The sequence below is a fragment of the Penicillium argentinense genome (assembly GCF_028826775.1).
Source record: "Penicillium argentinense strain IBT 30761 chromosome Unknown utg000010l_segment0_segment0, whole genome shotgun sequence".
NCBI lineage: Eukaryota > Fungi > Ascomycota > Eurotiomycetes > Eurotiales > Aspergillaceae > Penicillium > Penicillium argentinense.
The window spans coordinates 175,735-198,969 of record NW_026622669.1 but is presented as its reverse complement, the minus strand read 5'-3'; the positions used below and the strand labels follow the sequence as shown (position 1 = coordinate 198,969).

The following is a 23,235-nucleotide window of genomic DNA, read 5'->3' as shown; positions in this document are numbered from 1 at the left end:
AAATTCTAGACATGGCTACCCTCAACCCCGGCGACGCATTCCCCAGTGACGTGGTATTTAAGTAGGCTCCCAAATGAGGGCGGAGAGCAATGGGAACCAAGCTAACTGTGCTAGGTATATCCCATGGACCGAGGAGAGCGATGATATCACCGCCTGTGGTATTCCCATCAACTACAATGCCTCGAAAGAATGGGCAAACAAGAAGGTCGTCCTCTTCTCCGTGCCCGGTAAGTCATCTATCCTACGACTCTACAGATCTCGTGAATTCAATGCGTGCATTCGAAGCTTGTAAGACCTGTTCCCCGACTGATGCATCCGGATTCAATCAAGGCGCCTTCACTCCGACCTGCTCGGTGAACCACATGCCCGGCTACATCAAGAACCTGCCCCAGCTTCGTGAGAAGGGTGTTGATATTGTGGCCGTGGTTGCGTTCAACGATCCCTTCGTGATGAGCGCCTGGGGCAAGGCGAATAAGGTTCGCAACAATGAGATCGTGAGTGGCCCTTTCCAGAACCAAGCTCTGTAGCTTGCTTGAATATGCTCTAACCGTCGCCTCCAGCTCTTTCTCTCAGACCCCGAGGCCAAGTTCTCCAAGAGCATTGGCTGGGCGGATGCCGCGTCGGGTCGCACCGGACGCTATGCCATCATCATTGACCACGGCAAAGTCAAATACGCCGACATCGAGACTGAAAAGGGCGCTGTCAAGGTGAGAGATAAACTTGAACCAGGGAGATGAGACGGAGTAGCATGTGGCTGATCGTGAACCGTCTTTTACAGAAATCCAGCGCCGACACCATTCTTGCGTCGCTGTAAGACGTGTCGTTAAGGATAGACCGAATAATTGGGATCACTCGAGTGTTCGCGTAGATAGGCGCATGGAAAGCAAGGCCGGTAAAATGCTAGTGGATTCAGGTTTCCATGCAAACCCTTTTGTGGTGTACACTTTTTCCCCCTTGGGTTTAGCTGAATGCTTTACAATTCCTACTAGACATCCCATAGTACCCGAGGGTATGGAGTCCCTACACTGAGACATTGATATATCCAAAATCGAGTCTTTCCACAGCGAGGTCTGTACATACTGGGGGGTTGAATAGCCGTTGAATAGCCGTTGAATAGCCCCTCAGTCAGCCCTCTGTTGTATCGACTAGGTACCGTATACTCTTGGAAGATAGTCATAGTACCCTAGGCCTACCTACCTTAGGTATGTATACCTGCTAGGCACTGTTTACTAGTAGTAGTTAACTATTGTAGTGGGGAGACCCCCTCCCCTTACTACATGGGTGCCATCCAGACTATGTGACATAGCCGGCAGTATACAGTGACCGGATATCTAGTTCTAGAATACACCGTCTTACACCTCCCCGACCTGACCCCTACATTTGGGCTTCTCACTGTTTCCTGATTGCTACGCGTGTGTTTTGTGGTGGTTTTTCTGCTGAATCGACCCGCACGCCTCAGCGCGTGCAGCCATCGAGCGTTCCCCTCGTCACTATTTAGTTAACTAACTACTTTGAGAGTGGGAACCTGCTTAGGTAATGGCCCACCGATTGCTGCCTGATCCACCAGGCGCCATATCTAGGTCGCCTCCGCATACGCGGGGAAACCCTTCTCTTTCGCACTCCTCACCTTTGATTGCATTCCGCAGGCCGATCTTAACCCTTTTTCTACCCAGCCCGGGTCGGCTCACGCGATGCGCATTACCGACCATCTCTTTCTTCTCTTTCTGCTCCTCTGCCCGGCCCTCGCCATCGGACCGAGCTGCTTCAGAGTCGTCTCCGCGCTCGTCGGTCGACCCAGCCACATCTTCAACAAATTCCAAACCGAGATCTGCGAGCGAGGATGCCAGCCCACGATCCCACACTGGGACCTCTGGACACGCAACAATTCTTTTGTACCCGCCGTGCAGAGCTTGATGAAGCGCATGAATGTTCCTCACCAGGAGGAAGCGCTGCTGAAGATGGGCGACGACGTGGCCGTGATTATAAAGCGGCGCTGTGCTCCATTGTTACATGGCCGCCATATCTGCTCGGATCCCAACACGCTGGCTGACTTTGGCAACTGCTTTAAGCGCAACTTTCTTCAAGCATCCATTAAGCATCTCCCCATCCTCCTGCCCATGGCTTCTGAGGCGGCGTGCCAGGAGCAGTACAGATTCCTCCAACGGGATGAGCTATGGGAAGAAACCATTCCGCAAAACATGCGCGATTACGCCAGTGTCTGCGATCAACTAGGCCCCTACAAGCATGAGGAATTGTGATTGAAAATACGTGGCTTGTCTCATTTTCGCAATGCTGTATAAATAGGTTGTTTACATATAGATACCCTCTGCCTTAATATGACATGTACTTACATCCCGATCACTGTGGATCTCAGCTCGAACCCAACGGCCCTGATCTAGCCCTAGCTGGCGTAGACTTGTTACGATCGCGTGTTAGGAGAATTGTTCGAGAGGACTCGAGGGGCGACTAACCCGGGAGGTCGTGTGCTGGACTGCACGAGACAACAGCAGAGAGAAAATGGATTGAAATGCCCCGCTATGTAAGCGCTATGTAAGAAACCGAAAATAATAAAATTTGCGTCATTCCAGCCGGTCTCCAGATGGATCAACAGACTGCACCAGGTCTAGTTCAGGCGGAGACGTCCCTCAGACCAGTAGCTGCGGCCCTTTTCCCACCACAGGGGAATATCATACGCCCAATTGGCCAGCATCCCCGCCAGAAAGCCGACGGCGTCGTTTTTGAAACCGACGAGAACACCGACAGTGACCATCATCACCGTCCAACGACGCTTACGCTCATCGTCCGTCAGCATCGGACCAAGATGCTGTTGGGCATGACCTAAGACTCCGCCTCTCGCTTCGCCCAGATCGCGAGCACCAGATGTGTTCAGGCTTTCGCCCACCATGACCAACTCTAGGCCTGCTGCCACCACCATCACCCCTAGAAAAGCCGCCGGAAAGCATTTGAGGAAATCCACCAGGGTCTCTCCGAAGAGAAGACCGATGATCAGCTTCAGTACCCCGAGGAATATCACACTCGCACCGGAGCGTGCTCCGAAGTGGTACTGCGCTGCGAGGCCGCCAGATCCATGGCAGACCGGCATGGCACCGAACCAGCAGCCGAGAAGGTTCATGCCCGCGACGCTGAGGCCAATATGAGTGATTGACGGGGTTCGGACATTGGGGACCAAGTCGTGTGCCAGATGTACGACAGCCACGATCGAGTTGAGCGTCGTCAGAGGGATCTGCCCAACCCCGGCATCGATGGCTCCGACCCGCCATTGATGGGGGCTTGGGAGGGTCACCCATGGGTGCCAAAACTGGAACCGGGGAAGATGCATCGCGAGTGCGGTCCGAATGATGGCAAAGATCAAACCGATAGCCAGGACAATCAGTGCGTATGGGACCCGACGATAGACATTGGTGACCACCAGCGCCACAAACGCCACGATTGCCCAAATGCGATTATCAGCCCAGGATGGACTAGTCCACCCAAGTGGGTGAAGCATGGCACCGCAGGCCGAGATGATGAGCGACAGGCCCGCGCCAACTTGAATGCCCTTGATGACTGGGATGGGAATCACGTTGGAGAACCAGCGCAGCAGCCCCGTCACGCTGAAGAAGAAGATACACGCGCCGACAAAGATGCCTGCCGCGGCGATGGAGCCACTCGAGAAACTGCGGGCGATGGCCACGGCGGCGATGGCCTTCATCGGCTGAACCGGCAGCGGGATTCCAAAGAACAGACCGGTCAGAATGTTGTACATGCCCGAGAAGATCAGCGTGCTCGCCAGCGACACCGTCCCGTTGGCGGCCAGCGCAATGGCGATGGGGAGAAAGGTCCCCAGGTCGCCCAGCGAGCCGGAGATTTCAGAGACATAGTGATGCTGGAAGGTGCGCAGGTTGTAGCGGAAAATCTCTCGCGGCGACTGGACGGTCATGGTTGCAATCCTCGAGTTGCACACGAGTGAAAGAAGAAGAGGGCGATTCGAGGTGGACTGGCTTCGAACCCCGCAAAGCCGATAACCCGCACTCGCCCGCCGCCAGCACATCCTCACCCCACGCCTTCACCAACCACCTCCCCGGTCGCCGCACTAGGCCCGTTCTAGAATGCGTGGTATCTCCCCAGTGGGATCTCTCCGTGCATCAGGACCCTTTCATGACATACCCGAGTGCATGTTTGCTCTGTACGGGGATCATTTCGAGTCGGTTCCGATAAGCCGGGTTATAGTTCCACCAAAACCGCTTTGTTGGGGTTTACTACACAATGCACCATTGTAGGGCTTTCCTCGTTGATTCGCGAAATACAAAAATGGAGAAGTAATCAAGGCGGCAACTTTGGTGGAGAGGATCGGGATTTGAACTCGGCATTCGCCTGTAAAGAAAACCAAGACAAAAGATGTCCGACGCGACAATAGACAGGGCTTTGTTATCGAAAACAACATCAGTGGTACCTGAAACAAAGAAATCTTTTCCATAGACCTCTTTCTTTGGTTCCAGAATGGCCCTTTACTAGATTCGCCTATTTAAACCGTTTTATAACTTTAGATGGATTATATCTAGCCCAGAGTACCAATCATGGACGATTAGTACATGAAATATATAGCTGCTGCACTGTGCTACGGTTGGCACGCGATTATACCAACTCTGATTATATTAACTCATTGCTGGCATTCAAAGTCTACACTAACGCATTATATGACCAGCCACTACCAAGAGACAGTTACTACTGAATTATGAAAGAAGGAAGTCAGAATGAATCCCACGGAATCGCTGTTGGAGTCTGAGCCCCAGAAGGAGAAAAAAGCCACCATTTGACCGGCAAATGATCGCTAAATTTGATGGAGCCCACGACCAAGATCCATCTGAGGGCTCTGCAATTTCCTTTGCGAGCTTAAAAGACGAGATCAATGCCATCCAAAGTCAAACAAAGGCTAATCTTGACGATTTCAGGCGGCAGGCATTGCTGTTCTTGCCACTCCACGATTTAAAGAGACAAGCAGACCAGACAGAAGTAGCCTGGGCATTTGTAACAGTCTTGGATTACTTTAAGCGCGGCAAATTTGACAAAGCAAAAGATAAGCTGCGTTGTGCGCAAGAAACTTCTCACAACCTGAATGATAGGTATAGTATTGCGAGGTGTTTCTATTGGCTTGGTCGCATAGCAGTCGAAGAGCACAGGTTTTATGAGGCATATGGTCACTTCCAAGATGCACAGCCCCATCTCATTGACGAGAATTCTCACGAGGCAGCCACCTTGGAGTTCTACATCATGCTATGTGAGCCTGGACGATATGAGTCTGAATATCGCAAGCGTATCCTGAATCAATACAGCCTGACTGTAATGGCAAGCCACTCTCCGCAGGAAGAGGTCGACAATTCCAATGATTCCACTAAATCAAGGACACAATTATCTCGGAAGCGTAAGCGTGAGAATGGCGATCCCAACTTTCTTCCCCAAGAACCAGAACGACCTGAATCAACGAATGACAGATCGAGGACACATCGGAGGAAGAAGGCCCAGCACCGCGATCGCCTAGCAGTAGAGAAAAGAAATTGTCCACAAGTTCCGCAAGGTGATTCACAAATACTGTCCAAGCCACTTCTGAAAAGAATTCACAGATTCACTTTTCGTTGTTATCCGAAGGGACTATCAGCCCTTCGAACACGACCCCAGAGCATTTTTGATCGGCAGCCTGGGGAGCCAATTATATCGGCTGAGGAAGGGATGATTTTGCAAGCTGCGATGTCTAACCGAGAAATCTCGCTGGGATATTTAGAGCGCGAGAGGATTTGGCTGAAAGGAAGGGCTGACTATGATACGATGTCGGTTGAGCACAATTGAGGTGACTTTGGGAGCTTTCCTACAATTTATGGTGCTATATGTGGTATTCATTTATCTGAACGCAGCTGGCCTAGTACGATAATGCAGCATTTTGCAGACGCTTCATTACAAAAATACAAGTTAAGTTACTCATGGATGAATCAAGAGGAGCTTCGAGATAGTCAGCAATCAATTCGTTCCGTGTTCCATGATGTTATTCTGATAGAAAGAACATTTACCAGTCAATTGATAATACAATCCAGTATACATTCTGTGGCAAAGCTTCAGGTCATGATGACATGAAACTGGATCACAGAGAAAGTTAAAATCGGAGATAGTTCACACATCACAATGCCTTCGCGAAGATATCAATGTAATTATTGTGATAAATCCACGGGATGAACTCTATAAATGATCACTGTGTAGGTATATGAGATCAGGATATGCATTGAATACACAGAATTAACTGAATAGAGTGTGAACTGTACTCGAATTTGTTGAAGGATGCAAAAAATTGAGCTTCCCCCATTCAGGCACCGTGCCGTCATTGAGGCCTGGTGGCAAAAGGCAGAGCCAAAAATTGATAAAATGTCTCAAGTACACCATCAAAGCAAGCGAGGAAAAGGTAAAAAGCTAGAATTCCTCAATCAGCAGCTTTCTGGCCCCTCCGGAGTCCAGCTTTCTTGTCTGTGAGATTCATAACGATTGATCTCGATGAAATGATCTATCATCAGCCGGCCGATCATGGAAGCCAGCGATCCTTCATCAGCGTCCAACGAATTTGATGATTCATTCAGGCTTTGGGGCAACGGCTGGCCATCGCAGGCAAAGTGTAGATTTTCTGGAATGTCAAAGTCTGGCCAGATGAGGGGTTCACTTCCCGACAATCCTAAGAGTCCAGCCCCAAGGATTGCTGCCAGGGTAGAGAACATGTTGGCAGTTACATCGATGCATCGGATCTCCAAGTGGCTAGGTTCCACCTTCCGAATGGGGACGAGTCGGGAGGATGTTCCCCAAGAGACATGTCCCCCAGCTATGTGCACATCAAGCCGTTCGTAAGATGCTTCAAGGGGTAAACAAAAACCACAGACTCGGAAGACGCTTCGGGATTCTGGCCAAAAATGATACCCCGAATGACGGACTAGCGGGCGGAAGCGAGAGATGCATATGCTGACCATTTGCCTGCGATGCTTCAGCCACATGCTTTGGGGACATAGTCACCATGTAACCCAGGTGGCAGAATGTGTCTGTGAGATGGACGTGCACCAGTATTAATTGATCGATTGCTTGTATAGGTGGAAGAGGCCCCAAAACAATTCATACTGTCCCTGAAATCCCTCGGTATGTACAGCTTGGATCTTTGTCCCTTGAACGCGCAGCCGACGTACATATTGCTCCACGTATTGATAGCACAGGCCTGGAAAATAGGATACCGCTTATGGCACCATCGCTAAATCGAGCCATGGCACCTGATCCTTCTGTTCTGGGCTTCATTACAATGAATTCCACCTCGAAACCGACGAGAGAGTCAAGTTGCCAAGTTCGACGTGCCTCTTGGACCACTTTGGCAAGCGTCTGCCGGGGACAAAGATCACCCCTCGGAGGAAGATCTTATATTTGGTAATTCAAGGCGCACATGAAGATTGCAGTCCCCGGATGAGATGCAACTCGCAGGGACGAGGACGACCAGTCTTGTATGGTGAAGTGCATGCCTTGGGGTGGTTTGTGAGGGAAAATGTCATTGGTGACTGTGTAGTCGATCGCGATCTCGGCAGCCTGAATTCCCTTGAACAAGCAGATCAATCACGGACCCCAAAAGAAGCACGCAGGCCCGTTGTACACCAGAGTAGACTTGCCATTGGAGGCGAATGAAGACAATCTCGGGATGAACATCTTGGACTTCTTGGATGGTTTTTGCTGGGTGTGGGAGGATCGCCATAGCCACCGAGACCGTGAACTTTGAACCGGACATTGTTATGGACGGGGAAGGAGGGCCACAGCTTCCAAAAGCCATGTGGAGTATAAGTCATGCGCTGAAAGATGGCTTCTGACTACCTGTATTTCAAGGCAGTGTGTCGAAAACATTCAATTTCTCTATTCCAAGGACACCCGCGAGCTGCGAACCGCAGTCGGCGGGTTCCGGGAACAGGTCGCTTCACAGACCCCCCTCCCTGTTAGCCCTGGGAGCAATCTGAGCGCTCACGAAAAATCGAAGCGAACCGAGCTCCTGTTGGGAGCTCGACTGCGCGGTGTTCCTGCTGAACAATGGCACCTTCCTCAGCCCCAGGACCAGCCATCGTCGATCGTCGGAGATGCCACAGTTGGAGTCAGACTCAACATCGCGCAAAGGCAGTTTCTCCGATGTCGCCGAGAAGCTCCATACGCCCCCAAACCCCCCACCCCTCGATCTCAGTTGACTCCGCAAGCCAATGGGCTGAGTTTGGCCCAGCTCGATCCCTCCACTGACGTCGAGAACAGTGGTACATTACGGTCTGATAATTTTCACCTACTTGGTACAAGCTCTTCTACGGTGTCGGGAGCCTCTGTTTTCACCCGTGGCTCCAACATCGACAATTTTCCTTCGACACCGATATCACGGAGCCGCTGGACACCCAGACCAACTATGCAGATTTCGAGGTCTTAGGCTTTTTCGCCGAGCAAGTGCATCTTTCAAAGCAGGCTTGGCAGGCGTATAGAATGACTATCAGGCCAAATCTCCGAGTTCCACCAGCCACACCGAGAACCCGGATGTACATCGGAAAAAAAAGATATCTCTGATTATCTCAAATTTTATGTCTCCAAAGGTCACGCGGAGGACGTGCGGAAAAAGCTGGAACAGAAATTTCCTGAGGGGCAAGACTACCAAGATGTGGACGAGGACCTCACTCGCCCAGTTAAGAGGCCCCGGGAGAGCGCGTGGAATGACGGTTCCTCTGGTACTGGCCCCTCTGCGATCCTCGACGAGGTGATATCTGCGGTTGACGGCCTCTACGGGAAGTGGAAATATGCTGTCCGGCATGGCCAGGAAGAGTTTGCCCCCGAAGCTCAAGAAGCAATTAAGTCCATCGCGGCTATAAAAGCCTCCTACCGTTTGGGTCCCATCCGCTAGTTCATACCTGGCAACGTAGACACAAGAAGTGGAAAATTCTCCTTGCATCGTGCGCCTACAAGAAACACGCAAGTTCTACGTTCATGTTTAATACCTTTGGCGAAGAACTATGTGAATTGAAGGCCAGAGTCGCCCCGCCGCGCAGGTTACCCACGAATCAGGAGATGGCAGCTCATCTCTCGGAGGCGATGCACTCTGGCGACGAAGTCGAGCCCGAAGCCACGCAATACGACGGCGAGGGTGCCATTGAGGCAGTGTGGTTTGAGACAAATGGCAGCTCCGATGAGGCATTGGAAGATGGGGAAGCCCCAGATATGAACAAAGGGTCCGAGACGCTTTCTCCGTGTAATGTATTTTCACATCATGGCACAGTGCCATGTTGTAGATAGGTGGGTAGACTGGGGGATATATAAGGTCAACGATAAAATCTACTTCTTTTTACTCTCTCGTCGTACTCGATTACAATTTAAGGTATTATGTACTGTAAACCCTGAAGTAATGCACTCCTTGCGGCTCTGCCGGATAAACACGGCCCTTCCCGATTCGCTCTGCCGATCTCCACCGCGCCCGCCTTTCTCCAACGTCAACGTCAACGCCAACACCGCTCGTACCACTGCATCCTCCTTCAAGTGATTCCTTCATCGCCATGTCCGCTGCAAAGCCCCGGACGACATATTTCTCCAATGGCCAGACTCTCGAAAGGTAGCAGCTCTTTGTCTCTCTGTCTAGACTGATCACCTGCTCACGCGCTCGACCGATAGGCCGCCACTTTCTGTCCGTGTCAGTCGGTTCATCAACGATGCCTACGGCTTTCTGGGGCTGTATGCCGTGAGTCTGTTCTCTGTAAGATGATCTCTCTCCTTTTGCTCCTGTTCAGCGGAGCCTAAGTTCTCGTCTATCCTCGTTTGTGACAGGAATATTCCGATCCGCTAACACCATCATTCGCAGCTCGATCCGTACGCCGCCGCCGAGAGCTCTCAGTTCAACATTCACCGACCGAATAGCTCGTCCGGTTCCCGCCCGCTAAATGGACGCACCAACTACTATGGTGGCGGTGGAGGCGGAAGTGGAGGGGGAGGTGGCCCAGGATCCGGTTCTGGTCGGCGGATTGGCCGGGTGGACGATGTTCGGGGGCCGGAATGTGGCAGCTGCAGATAAGAGGATAATTCTCCCTCAATGCGAGGGATCGACCTTGTCACTGCATAGGTAACCAAAGGCTCTGATCGATCTTTCCTCGTTATGTTTCCAGCCACTTCCCATGGCTTGTGTGACTGGCCAGGGGGCCATGCGATTTAGGATACCCGGGACTGTACTCTCCTTCATTCATGACACTTCCTTATTCTTGATTCAAATGAATGGGAGGCTTTTCAACTAGTTTCACGCAGCGCTTTCTCTCTTGGCGCATGAAACGATATGGCCGGTCAGGCGTTGACTCTGTCCAGCCGCGTAGGCCGTGTAGACCCTGTCCTGTATGTTCTCTATCAACGTTCGGTGCTCCTTCTACCCCCAATTCATGGAACTCGCATAGACTCAGCGAATCGTCATCATGATGCCCTGGTATAGTTCTCACGTGTTCACGTGACGGGTCCCCCTCTGTTAGGGAGATGTGTGTTGTTATTGGTCATCTAAGCTAGAATGGAGTATATGACCCCCTGATGGTGGTCACGTGGCTCCCGGACTATAGTTGATCCACGCCGGAGGAAGATCCTCGGATGCAGCACGCTGGCACTCCCACTCATCCGAGATCTCTACCGAAGGCGTCAGAAACGACTAGGGTCCTCCCACTAGATCACGGGTGAGTCAAAAGAAAGACAAAATAGCTATATACAGACAGTCCTGGGGGAAAACCTCCATGCAAAACCCTGTGGGACAAAACCATGGAGGAAACCAGGCCAGTTCGGATACATAGATCCCAATTCCATCATATCGCTTCCATTCCCATTCCCTTGACATGACGCTGATGCAATTCCTTAGGCAGGGCCTTTGTCAGGATATCTGCAGTCATATCTGCCGTACGAACGTATTCGAGTCGAATAAGGCCATTAGCAATAGCCTCGCGAATAACATGGAAACGGATGTCGATATGTTTCGATCGTGGAGAGGGTGAATTGCTAGGTCGATTTGCAGTTGCAATAGCACCTTGATTGTCGCAATAAATGATGTTGGAGGGCATTGAATGTTCTGCATACTGAGGCAGAATCAAAAGGATGAGTTTACGAAGCCAAATGACTTCAAATGATGCAGTTGCTAATCCAACATATTCAGCATCATGAGTCGAGCTTGTGACTAGGGATTGCTGTTTCGATTTCCAGGCTATCGGGCCACCGTTCAGAAGGAATATAAAGCCGGAAGTCGAGCGTCGATTGTTGAGATCTGCAGCGAAATCGGAATCGCTATAGCCATATAGGATTGGTTCGGTGGAAGATGGTTTGCTGAAGACGATGCCTAGGTCCTGGGTGCCAGCCAGGTACCGAAGCAATCGTTTAAGTGCTGCTGCATGCTTTACACCCGGTTTCTGCACGAATTTTGATAGGCGTGAAAGTGCGAATGCAAGATCAGGTCTTGTACAGATCATTAAATATATCAGCGCTCCCACTGCAGCGCGATATTCTGATGAATCTGCTTCACTTAAACGGTCTGCATCAGTTGCTTCAACAAGTGGATGCTTGGGGTCTAGGGGAGTTGCAACAGGGTTGCTGGGTGCATTAAAGCGTTCAAGGATTCGCTTGATGTATGCTTTCTGATGCAAAATGGCTTTGCCATCTCGATAGTCAATATGGATGCCTAGAAACAGCCTGGGTGTTCCCATATCCCGAGTGTTGAATTCATTGCAGCATTCCTGGACGAATTCCTCAATAGCTTCCTGATCACCAGTTAGCAAAAGGTCGTCAACAAAGAGGAGAAGTATCATGAATTTGTTTTCGTGGCTGCGAATGAATATTGTTGGCTCAGCATCACACTGATAGAAGCCTGCTTTTGATAGGAATGCGGTCATCCTATCCCACCAAATGCGCGGTGCCTGTTTGAGTCCATACAGTGACCGGCGGAGCTTCAGAATATATCTGGTTGGATCTAAATCCATGCCTTCTGGTATCCCCATGTAGACTTCAGAGTCTATGCTGCCATTAAGAAAGGCAGTGATAATATCGAGATTGCGTAAGGACCAGCCATTGAACACAGCGATCGCCACCAGGAGTCGGAATGCAGCTAAAGAGGCAGTTGGGGCATAGGTCTCCATGAAATCAATTCCAAAGCGTTGGAGAAAGCCCTTGATCACCAAACGTGCCTTATAGCGCGTACTTCCATCAGGACTCAATTTACGCTTGAATACCCACTTGCCAGGGATCGGCTTGCACCCATTAGGCATTTGACTGATCTCTTGAACTATCCAAGTTCCATTTTCTTCATGAGATTTCAGTTCTTCTTGTACTGCTGGTGGCCACCTAATCGGATCCTGGAGCAAGGCATCCGAATAGGAGAGAGGATCTCCATTGTGGTCTGTTTGGACTGTCCTCTCTGCTGCTTGCCTGGGTGGGTAGGAGAGCGACTCCATACCTTGCACGATCAAAGCGGCTTCCACAAGCTCCCTAGTAGTATCGTACTCGTGGATTTTGGCGCAGGTGCCGAATACAACTCCTCGCTGGTTGTAGACGGTCTGGCTGTCCGTGAGGAGTGCCAGGGACGGGGGAACGTCCGATTCATCTGCTAGTTCCATAGGATCCGCAGGCTTCGCAGGATCGTTTGGGTTCACAGGAGCTGCGGGTGGGTGCAGCCAGAAGGGGTTCATCGAGGAAGGTGGTATGCCTGATACTGCGGGAAGCACTCCCGATACTGACTGACCAAGTACAGTATCGACCGCGGAACCAGGCGGATTTCGTTTATGTGCAATCGATGGTTTGAAACCAGCTGGGCGTTTAAGCCATGGACCTGGAAAGAGGTCCTCATCGAACTTGAGTTCGGAATGGTTGCTTGTTTGCAACGTGTAGAGATCAAGACATTTGTAAATAGAACTTGAGTCTTGTACATAGCCTACCATCATGGCTGGCCTGCAGCGAGGATCAGAACTCGAGCTGCGATGCTCCTTTCGAAGGTGTATCCAGACTAGACATCCCCAGGGCTTCATGGAAGCGAGCGATGGCTGCTTGCTGTACAGTAGAAGGTGTGGGGAGATATTACCTAGAGTAGAAGATGGAAGGAGATTAGATAGGAATACCGAAGTTGCAAGGGACTCAGCTTGTAGTCGGTAGTCATCTAGAACACCAGCTCCAGCTCTCATGGAGCGTTCCATGTTCTTGATTGTCTGGACTCTTCGTTCGAGTACACCATTCTGTTGCTTGACACCAGAGGTAGAAAGCTGATGAAGAATTCCAAATCTGCGGTTTATCTCGCTGACCATGCTGTTTGAGAATTCACCAGTACCACCATCAGTCCGCCATGACCTGATGATAGTATCAAATTGGGTCAGGATCATGTTTATGAAGCCTTGAAGAAGAGGTGCAATGGCTGAAACATTCTTGCTTGAGGCAAAGAAGCACCATGCAAAACGCGTGAAGTCATCAACAAGAAGCAACATATATTTGGATCCACCAAAGGAGATGCCATCCAGAGGAACAAGGTCAGAATGGACTCGGTCAAATGGCTTGCTGCAACGTTCAAGCACAGGAGGGTGAGGATTTGCCTTCATTTTACCCTGGAGGCATGCAGTACAGGTGGGAAGCTTGCGTGGTACAGATAGCTTCATCATAGCTCCCACTGAGCGGAGATTTCGGTGGCCTAGTCGATTGTGCCAGGATCGAAGTGTGCTGTATTCTCTTGCACGGAGGGCTCGTGGGCTGTTCAATAGAGATGCAGGATTCACATGCGTTCGATAAAGATCTCCACGTTTGGAGTCGGCGAGCTGGAACCATGCAGAGTCATGACTCTGTCGAATATAGACTTTGCCATTTTCAATGAGAGTTGAATAGCCAGCTCGGTCAAGAAGCTGCAGGGATAGCAGATTCTCAGCCAGCTTTGGTACGAACCAGACATTCAGGACAAGGAGATGAGGACCAATCTGTAGAAGTTGGGTCCCAGATCCTTCTGCGTGGATCTTTGTATTATCTCCAAGGTAGATCTCCTTAGGGTCAAGAAAGTGTTTGTAGTCCTTGAGGTCTGATTTGCTGTTCGAAAAGTGCTGAGTGGCTCCAGAGTCAAGGATCCAGCTGAGATAATCCTTCTGCTGGGTTTCACTGTTGACATAGGAAGCTCTCGCGAGGAGGAGGTGTGTCGGATAGTTGTAGGGATTTGATTCGGAGCCTTGAGGCTGTGAATAGGCAATATTCGCCTGTGAAGGTTGCGGAGGTGCAGGCGAAGATTGAGGTGGATACTGTGGGATATTCGGCTGCTGGACTAGATAGGCACGGCTGCCATCTAATCTTGCAGCTCCAGTATCTAGTTGTTGTTGACGAATTCGACAGTCACGTTCAAAATGGCCTTCTCGTTTGCACCAGTTGCAGATGATACGCTTGTTTCGAGAGGTTCGGTTTGATCGACCACGGCGGTTTGATACTCCTGAGCGGCCTTGGTCACGGAGATGCTGAGCGCTTGATCTGCGGTTTGGTCGACGACCTCGAGCTACTAGAGCTTGGCCAGAGGTGTTGTCACCTGCAGAGGAGGTGTCTTTGATATTGGCAAGCAGGTAGGTAACAGTTTCGATAAAGGGTAGGTTCAGTTGCTTGGCTGCTTGGCCTTCTGTCTTGTAGCAATCGGGAAGTCGATTCACAAGGATATGGACTGCTATATCTCGATGTATCTTGTAGGGGGTGTTTTCGAGAGATAGAAAGACATTGCGGAATCGGCTTGTATAGGTAGAAATGGTGTCTTTTGGTTCCCATTTGATGCTCTGGAACGATTCGTATTGGGCGAGCAATGGTAGAGTTGTTCCTCGATCACAACCAGCCTTGAGCGAAGACCAGAGGTCTCTAGGATTTGTATGGCCAACAAGGAGCTTTCGACATTCAGGAGCAACATGCTGGCGTAGCTTTGCAAGGTTCTCAGTCAACGTTTTAGCGATATCTCGATTGACATTGGAGGTAGGAGGTGGCACGGTTGCTGTAGAGGATGGATCGATGTATTGCCAGAGGTCAAAGAGGATCAGATGGTCTCTCCAGAATTCGCTCCAGTCAACCCAATTCGAATAGTCAAGGATTGGGAGCTTTTCACCGGATGAGGGAGAGGCAGCTGACATTCTTGAAGGCACAGCGATCATAGAACAGCTCCGTATAGCTCAAATTGAAGAGAAAAGGGTCTCATAACCTGTTAGGGAGATGTGTGTTGTTATTGGTCATCTAAGCTAGAATGGAGTATATGACCCCCTGATGGTGGTCACGTGGCTCCCGGACTATAGTTGATCCACGCCGGAGGAAGATCCTCGGATGCAGCACGCTGGCACCCTCTTTCCCCTCTTAGCGAGTTCGATGCTCCTGCAACCACCCAACGCGGATGCAAATTCCCCAGCATGTCGTCCATTCCATCTACCGACGCCGAGTGGGAGACGCTTATCTCCAGAGTGCGAGATCGGGTGCCTAACCGGTGTTTATCGCAGCCGACCATCCCGTTACAAGTTCCCCGGATGATTGACCACACGTTGCTGAAAAGGCCAATCGAACCCGAGCAGATCGATGTTCTATGCCAGGAAGCCCGGGATCAAGAATTTGCCTCGGTCTGCGTATGGCTGGACTACGTGAGTCAGGCGGCTGCAAACCTGCGAGATGCACCGCGTACCGTCGTCGCATGCGTGGTGGGCTTCCCCGAAGGCACGCACGACACCGCTGACAAGGTCCACGAGGCCAAAGAGGCCATCTCGCAGGGCGCGAGCGAGCTGGATATGGTGATCAACTGGCCCAAACTTAAGAATGGCGGGTACACCTCCGTCTTCGAGGACATCATGGCCGTGCGTAAAGCGGCTCCTTCGCCGACCATCATCAAGGCCATTTTGGAGGCAAACCAGCTCGATAGAGACGAGCTCATTGCTGCCACTACTATATGCTGTCTGGCCGGCGTCGACTATGTCAAGACCAGTACCGGATTCAATGGCCCCGGTGCCAACGTCAACCAAGTCACCATTATGCGCCTCACCGCGAAGGCTTGCGACAACCATGACATCAGTGTCAAGGCCAGTGGAGGTATTCGGACCGCAGTTGACTGCTTGCGAATGATTAAAGCAGGCGCCACCCGCATCGGCACGAGTGCAGGGGTTCAGATCATGAAGGATTTGGATGAAGGTGAACTTCTCGAGCAAGGCGCGAGCCACGCCGTGTCCTAGAACGCCCCTCATCTCGTCAGAGCTGTGCTCAGGGAATGATTTATTATTGTGCCGAGGGCAGTGATAGTGAGGCTTTTGTCATATGATAGCCCCCAATCACCTCATAATACACTCTATACCGCCCATGGCCATTGATTATGCAGATCGCATCAGTCCTAGCACCGGTCGGGATTTTGTAATGACACGTGCGAAAACAAATCACTTTTGATTTAGAACAAAGTTCTTGAACACAACACAAAATGAGCTAATACAAGGTCTATCAGTTAGTTGTATGTCTCCACCGAATCAACCTTGGAAGCGACGTGATCAACTGTGTGCAGCTTCATAATCCCAGTCGACTAGACATAGACAGTGAGATCGCAGCCTGGCTTTCTGCGAGCGCCATCATCACGCCATTAAGAGAAGCCATGGATTAGTGTAGATCCGATGTTGTATCATAGTTCCAGCGAAAGGATACGCGCCCAAGTTTTGACTTTGAGTGTGGACGAATTCCACCCCCAACTTAATTCCTCAACAAGGATCCTCTGGGCGTTTGCATCGATGGGAGAGTTTTTCAATAAAAGTTTGACCCCATTTTGCACTAGTAGCACAGATTAGCCACAGGAATGTTATCTGGTGATGGGATTGTGCTAGCTTGCCTTGTGTTATTGTTGACAAAGTCTCGCAAATATAGGTACTTGCACTTTCGCTCGGCCGGATCCAGGTTCAAGGCATGAAAAATCGATTCCGACATCTCTGTCGTGTTAGCTGGGTGGAATGGAATACTGCCCTCGCGCATGAAGGATGCGGCTCCGGCAAATTCAGACAGGACCAGCACGCCATGTCTTTTCTCCTGGCAGGCGACGTACTCGAAAGAGACGAGGTTCATGCCATCGCGAGTCGAGGTGAGAAGACAGGCATCCGCAACCGAATATAAAGCTGTCAGCTCTGTGAAAGGGACAGACCGATGCATATATAGCAACGGCGTTCCTTCGGGGGTTGCTGCTGAGGTCAATATCCCATCCGTACTGATATCTCCCTCCGGAATTACTATCTATCAACGCACCGTGTTTGCCATTTATCTTGCCAGCGATCGTGCTGAGCTCAGTCTCTAACTCTTGATATTCCTTTACATCCTCACGGCTGGGAACAGCCACTTGGATGAGAACCACTTTATTTCGTAGCTCTGGATGGTCGTCCAGGAAGACATCAAATCCTCTCAGCTTCTGTGTAAGACCTTTGATGTGGTCGAGTCGATCCACACCCACGATCACCTTCATGCCTCAGTATTTTTCTTCCAGGGTTCGAATCCGCTGTTGTACCTCGGGTTTCTGCAAGGTATCGCTGAATTTTTGCGGATCGATGCCTACTATGAATTTGTCTGTACATACTAATCGACTCTTGTACTGGATCTGGTTGGGGATTTCGGTGCGTGCGCCCCTTTCCGGAACGATCGTCAGCAATTCGGTCATCAGCGTCGACGAACAGGAACTTCTCACAGGAGACTCGCGCAGGTGTCGATAAAGTTCTGCTTGTACTCGTCGGTATGGAATCCAATCAAGTGGCTGGCCAAGAGTCCATCGATGAGATGCTTGCGAACGGGAAGATTACGCCAGAAATCGCCCGCGGGAAATGGAGTGTGCAGTGAGAAGCCAATCGCACAGTGCTTCCCCTTCGCGTGCAGTCGAGTCCGGAGAAGTTCGGGCAGCAGCATGAGGTGGTAGTCGTGTACCCAGATCAGAGTCCCGTCCTGGGCTACATCGGCGACGGAGTCAGCAAAGAGCTCATTGACGCGTCGATAGGCTTGCCATGGGCCGTCGTCAAAGATGACCCCCGATTGATAGTGCAGAATAGGCCACAATATTCGATCTGGTAGAAGTGAGTGGGATGAAAACGATCATCACCCTGTTGGGAAGTGGCAAAGGATGCATAATAAGCAGTGATGTTCGGAACTAGACTTACTCGAGAACCCATTGTAATGCTCATGCGCGAGATCGCTGTCGAGAAAGATTGGAACGGCATGGTACTCGCTCAGGCTCCGAGATACGTCTTCTCTGTCCTTGCTATTTTTCACTTCCATTCCTGGCCAGCCGAACCATTGAAATTGCGTTGGTTTGCATAGGCCGGATAGGGACGTAACCAGCCCTCCGCTCGAGATAGAGGATTCAAAGACGCCATCCACCCGTTTGATGGAGAGGGGCAAGCGATTGGACACGATGATGAGTTTGCGCTTGGACTCATTGGCCGACATACTGCACAGGTGCTGGACAATGCGGTGGAGACAATGGTGGCTTCACAGGTATTGCAGTATGAGTGTGAGGCTGAACACGAACCCTTTGAGATCCAATACAGCGCCGGTAGATGCAATTGTACCGAGGCTGGGCATGGAAGACACAGCTCTTCAGGTTAATTTACAGTGCGTGGTACCTAGGAATGGTATAGATTTCGTCGGCCAACGGCTCACAGTCCCATAAGGTTGATACAGAGTGGCATCGGGATCTGTATCGAAATTTCTTTTTCAGACTCGCCTCTTGCCTCGTATATGACGAGTTCTACGTCAGTACGAACGCGTTTGTAGATGTCAGTATGCTACATAGGTACACTAATGATCGCATTTTTCTGCTACGCATGAGATTTTTCGAGAAATGGATCTAATTGGAATCCTCCAGGACACTGGGCGTTCAAGTATTTGTTCAATTCAAAATACGTCTCACAAGCCACGAGGTATCAGTATCAAAATCGATACAAGATTAAGCGAGGAAATAACAGGACCCTTGAAATGGCGAACTAATGACATGGCCAGTTCAAGATAGTATGGGACGGTATCGTCACTCGGACGTCAGGCGCAGGAATAATCAACTCGATGGTTCTCACTGCAGAAATCTCCGGCACGAGGGACCCCATCTCTGGGTGTACGTGGTTGCTCCCTTCATATCTCTGGCAGCCAGTGCATACTGCCTCAATGGTACTGTTGTAGGTGGGGAACGACTTGATGTCCGATTCGAGTCGTATACATTGTGCACAGATCACGTGCTTATGCATCCGCATTCGGCAGGCGCCCCTGGCGACGCTTGCGACACGGAAGTCCGGCGGGAACCTTAAAACCGCTGCGGAACGTTTCTTCCGTTTCTTCCAACTCCCGCCATACTTTCCTTCTGACCTCTTCTTTCCGCCCTCCTGCTTTACCAACCTCACCCTCGTCTTGCGCATTGCCACCCTCACGCTTGTATTCGTTCCCGGCACAGCTGCAATTGAGTGTGGGCTTGGCGGGCGCGCCTCTCCCGCGCTGACGTATCTCCACCCGCCGGCCGCGCAACTCCTGATGGTCCGTTCGAACGTGGCATCAACATCAAGCTTTTCGACAAGTCCTTCTTTCGCCGAAATTTGTACAGGTAATTAGTTACATTCAATCCGCCCGCAATGCCCCGACTGACCATTCCCGCGTGATTAGTATCAATGCGCCAGGTTGTGTGGTCGTCCACGCCCAGCTCCCGATCGGACATGTCCCGTTGAAGACCTCCCACCCGAGACACGAAAAAGTTCACGACTATGGCATCTCGCATTACCCACCGAGACTCGGCCTCTGCCGTGGAAATTCCCCTCGAAGATCTGGAAAAAGGCAATTTGGGATCGCACCCCAGCCCGAGTCCCGATAACGCTCGCTGGAACGGCTTCTCGCAATTCCACCCGTCCAACATTCTGGCAAACCCCAATGGGCTGGCCCCAAAAGTACCCCAGGAGGACTGGGTGGCTCTCGCAGAAGATGCCTTCCACCGTTTGACCGTCGCGCTCACCCCCAGCTTCCTGCAGCGATATGTAGGCGCCGACCCGCCTCAACCCGCCAAGTTACACGCCATCGCTGGCCTGGATGGCCTACGCGGCTGGGCCTGTCTCCTAGTCTTCAACTTCCACTTTTTATTCACCTACACGTGGAAGGTTGCCATCGGCTGGGGGTTCGCAAACGAGAATTTCGGCATCCACCAATTGCCCATCGTGCACATGTTGATTTCCGGGCATATCATGGTGGCCATTTTCTTCGTCATCTCTGGCTATGTCCTGTCCTATAAGCCGCTCAAAACCATTCGATCTCGCTCGTTCGACCAAACCTTTACCGTTCTAGCCTCGTCGACCTTCCGCCGAGGCCTACGTCTTTACATACCCTGCATGGTTGGCTTGGCCTGTGTCTTCGTGGCGGTGCGTCTTGGCCTGTACAACTATTCCTGGGGCGTCGTCAAAGAAGGCCACACGATTCTCGGCACCAACGAGCAACACCCGCCGGTTTATAAATCCCTCTACAAACAGTCGTGGGACTGGTACTATACCGTCGCGCATCTGCTGAACCCATTCGATTGGGGCCTGTACTACAACAACTACAACCCTCACATGTGGACCATTCCTGTGGAATTTCGAAGCTCGCTGGTCCTGTTTCTTACTACCCTGGCCACCTCCCGCCTCACCGCCCGGTTGCGCATGCCTCTCGTCGGGACACTGACTTGGTTCTGCATGCGATATGGCCGTTGGGATGTAGTTCTCTTTTTCTTTGGAATGCTGATAGCTGAGATCGACCTGATCAATGAAACGTGGGAAAAGCCACACCAGTCAGCAGAACAGATGCCACAGATCCGCCTGATCTTTCGGGGCAAGATCCTGGCCAGCATTTCGCGTCGCCGCTTCTGGATTGCCGTGTTCGTGCTCGGCCTCTATCTGGGCTCGACCCCCAATATCGGCTTCAAGTGGACGCCTTTCTATCGCTGGCTGTGGGGAGTCACGCCATGGACCTACCCCGAGCCTCATCGATTCCCCCAGACCATTGGAGCCGCCCTCATTGTGTTGAGTGTCAACCACTCGCCCGACATTCAAAAGCTTTTCACCCACCCGCTTTCCCAGTATCTGGGCAAGATTTCCTTCGCCTTTTACATTGTACATGGTCCAATATTGCACGCCCTTGGTTACTCTCTCATGCCCAGTATCTGGGCAATGACAGGCAAAGCAACAAACTTCCAGTACTGCTTCGGATTCATGGTTGGCTGGCTGTTCTGCTTACCCCTCTGTATCTGGGCCGGTGATGTATTTTGGCGTGCCGTGGACATCCCGAGTGTTCGGTTTGCTCGCTGGATCGAGGACCGTGTGATCACGAAGGGATAATAGCCACGCTGACCCGACGCAAAACCGCACAAATGGATCTCAGATCTTTTTCGAAGTATTTTATTATTACCATCCTTGTACACAACACGAAGATACTCCCCCACCTTCTCTTTTCCAACTTCCAGCACCCCTACACTTGGGCCGAGAGACAGATTCAATGTCGTAGAAGATATTTACAGCAAGGCAGGCCACCTAAGCTTCTCGGGCACCGGGTAGATTTGAGGACGTAGGAACCAGCTCTGATGTATATTGGATATCGTATACTCGTTGTCTCGTGATTTGCCTCGTGTGAGGGGCTACTAACCACTAGTAGTCTTCGAGACCGAAGACTACTCTTTCACCAAATTTCTGCAGACTCGTACTCTGACACTGTGCCAGCGGAATAATTATGGGCGCGTCATATATGCAGTCCCTCATGACGGATTATCGCCCTCGTTTCCATCTCCAACAGTCGATGCCCTTTCTCGGGGCACAGGAGCCGGCTGTGATTCGCCAAGTGGAAAACTCAGATGCTTCCAGTCTTCAATTTCCTCAATGATACACTTCAAACGGTCGCGAATGCTCTCGACAGCATACGTACCGAGAATCAAGCGCAAAGGAGGATAAGAGCAGTGACCAAGCTCCCACACTAAGTGAGCAGCCTTGACAGCCGACGCCGGTTGCTTGTCACCTAGCCACATGAGCATACGACGAGCGTGAGCAGCGGGTGAAGTGGTGGTGTTGTATGGTTCGCTGGGTGGTTTCACCAAGAAATGGCCATAAAGCGGGAGTGGTGAGGAGAGATTGTGTTCGGAGGGGTTGTTGGCCATCACAGAAGGCGACACGAGGTCCCCGATATCGTCCCGGCGCATATGGCCGGGCTCCACCAGTGTGCCCTTGATGTTGAAGCTGTCGACCTCGTACAGCATACTCTCCATCAAGCCTTCGACCGCGTATTTAGAGGCGCAGTATGGCCCCAGACCTGGCACCCCGAGAGCTCCAGACGTCGAACTGAAGATCAAATACCGACCGGCCCGCCGTTCGCGGAAGTGCGGCAGCGACAACTGGATCATGTTCAGGGTGCCCGTGAAGTTGGTCTCAAACTGATTCCGAATATCAAATTCGTCCTGGTCCTCACAGGCCCCAATAACCCCGTAGCCTGAACAGTTCGCAATGACATCGATGTGGCCGAATCGAGCAATCGTCTGCTCGATAACTCGTTTTACGGTTTCCCGAGCCCGAACATCACAGAGCAGCCCCAAGCAATTCTCATGTTCGTCCTCTAGCTCTTTCATGCACTCAGGACTATTTTCGTATGTTCGACCGACTGCACTCACAAGATCATTGCGTGAAAGAGCAGTTTTGACAAGAGATCGGCCCATATGTCCGGTAGCCCCGAAAATCAACCAGACAAGTGGTTTGGGGGGTTCTGTGACCCTGGAGGGTCGGTCGTCGAGGGAAGATGAAGACGCGGTTCCCGAGAGGCATTTGGTGAAGACGGGGCCCCTTTAGGTGGCGACCCGTACTCCATTGTATTGATATCTGTAAAGTGAACGAAGATGCGAAGATGCGAAGGGCAAGAAAGTGAGGTGGGATGAATCAATCCGTGAAAACCTATGTCGAGCACTCTCCATATTGCTCAGCCCGCATCTCTGGTCAGAATGTCAAATGCCAGGCAAGTCAAAGGCGATATCCCCCGGCAGCAGGTAGCGAGTATGGACTCCCAAGGGCAACCTGCGGTCCTGCTTGAATGCAACCGCAACCTGAATTGCATCCCGCAACGCAAGACCACACCGCCCGGCAGTAAAAGATTCAAGGAGTGCAAACTCCGATGACATCAGCAGACAAACATCGCAAACAGAAAAAACACCAGTGAGTTCACATCGAGCCGTTGCGA

General features: G+C 51.2%; 10 protein-coding genes across 10 annotated transcripts; 6 read left to right on the top strand and 4 right to left on the bottom strand.

The window, feature by feature from the left end:
• Positions 1 to 11: 11 nt before the first annotated feature.
• N7532_009786 (peroxiredoxin family protein) lies at positions 12 to 747 on the top strand (the record flags this gene model as incomplete). Its single annotated transcript, XM_056622277.1, has 5 exons — positions 12 to 61; positions 115 to 227; positions 256 to 494; positions 561 to 707; positions 730 to 747. 5 exons carry the CDS (start codon positions 12 to 14, stop codon positions 745 to 747), a joined length of 567 nt encoding a protein of 188 aa, XP_056469693.1.
• A 944-nt stretch (positions 748 to 1,691) lies between these two features.
• Positions 1,692 to 2,258, top strand: N7532_009785 (uncharacterized protein; the record flags this gene model as incomplete). Its single annotated transcript, XM_056622276.1, has 1 exon — positions 1,692 to 2,258. One exon carries the CDS (start codon positions 1,692 to 1,694, stop codon positions 2,256 to 2,258), a length of 567 nt encoding a protein of 188 aa, XP_056469692.1.
• Positions 2,259 to 2,623: 365 nt separating this feature from the next.
• Positions 2,624 to 3,940, bottom strand: N7532_009784 (putative sulfate/molybdate transporter; the record flags this gene model as incomplete). The annotated part of the gene is made up of 1 exon (XM_056622275.1): positions 2,624 to 3,940. One exon carries the CDS (start codon positions 3,938 to 3,940, stop codon positions 2,624 to 2,626), a length of 1,317 nt encoding a protein of 438 aa, XP_056469691.1.
• Positions 3,941 to 7,863: 3,923 nt separating this feature from the next.
• N7532_009783 (RNA-directed RNA polymerase) lies at positions 7,864 to 8,932 on the top strand (the record flags this gene model as incomplete). Its single annotated transcript, XM_056622274.1, has 3 exons — positions 7,864 to 7,893; positions 7,928 to 8,303; positions 8,628 to 8,932. 3 exons carry the CDS (start codon positions 7,864 to 7,866, stop codon positions 8,930 to 8,932), a joined length of 711 nt encoding a protein of 236 aa, XP_056469690.1.
• A 646-nt stretch (positions 8,933 to 9,578) lies between these two features.
• On the top strand, positions 9,579 to 10,090 carry N7532_009782 (uncharacterized protein; the record flags this gene model as incomplete). The annotated part of the gene is made up of 3 exons (XM_056622273.1): positions 9,579 to 9,634; positions 9,694 to 9,775; positions 9,881 to 10,090. The coding sequence occupies 3 exons, from the start codon at positions 9,579 to 9,581 to the stop codon at positions 10,088 to 10,090; spliced, it is 348 nt and encodes a 115-aa protein (XP_056469689.1).
• Positions 10,091 to 14,362: 4,272 nt separating this feature from the next.
• Positions 14,363 to 15,158, bottom strand: N7532_009781 (uncharacterized protein; the record flags this gene model as incomplete). The annotated part of the gene is made up of 2 exons (XM_056622272.1): positions 14,363 to 14,520; positions 14,576 to 15,158. The coding sequence occupies 2 exons, from the start codon at positions 15,156 to 15,158 to the stop codon at positions 14,363 to 14,365; spliced, it is 741 nt and encodes a 246-aa protein (XP_056469688.1).
• Positions 15,159 to 15,428: 270 nt separating this feature from the next.
• N7532_009780 (2-deoxyribose-5-phosphate aldolase) lies at positions 15,429 to 16,235 on the top strand (the record flags this gene model as incomplete). Its single annotated transcript, XM_056622271.1, has 1 exon — positions 15,429 to 16,235. The coding sequence occupies one exon, from the start codon at positions 15,429 to 15,431 to the stop codon at positions 16,233 to 16,235; it is 807 nt and encodes a 268-aa protein (XP_056469687.1).
• A 580-nt stretch (positions 16,236 to 16,815) lies between these two features.
• On the bottom strand, positions 16,816 to 18,465 carry N7532_009779 (trehalose-6-phosphate synthase; the record flags this gene model as incomplete). The annotated part of the gene is made up of 5 exons (XM_056622270.1): positions 16,816 to 17,216; positions 17,281 to 17,488; positions 17,606 to 17,654; positions 17,714 to 18,083; positions 18,177 to 18,465. The coding sequence occupies 5 exons, from the start codon at positions 18,463 to 18,465 to the stop codon at positions 16,816 to 16,818; spliced, it is 1,317 nt and encodes a 438-aa protein (XP_056469686.1).
• A 1,298-nt stretch (positions 18,466 to 19,763) lies between these two features.
• On the top strand, positions 19,764 to 21,359 carry N7532_009778 (acyltransferase family protein; the record flags this gene model as incomplete). The annotated part of the gene is made up of 1 exon (XM_056622269.1): positions 19,764 to 21,359. The coding sequence occupies one exon, from the start codon at positions 19,764 to 19,766 to the stop codon at positions 21,357 to 21,359; it is 1,596 nt and encodes a 531-aa protein (XP_056469685.1).
• Positions 21,360 to 21,772: 413 nt separating this feature from the next.
• On the bottom strand, positions 21,773 to 22,720 carry N7532_009777 (uncharacterized protein; the record flags this gene model as incomplete). The annotated part of the gene is made up of 1 exon (XM_056622268.1): positions 21,773 to 22,720. One exon carries the CDS (start codon positions 22,718 to 22,720, stop codon positions 21,773 to 21,775), a length of 948 nt encoding a protein of 315 aa, XP_056469684.1.
• Positions 22,721 to 23,235: the final 515 nt, after the last annotated feature.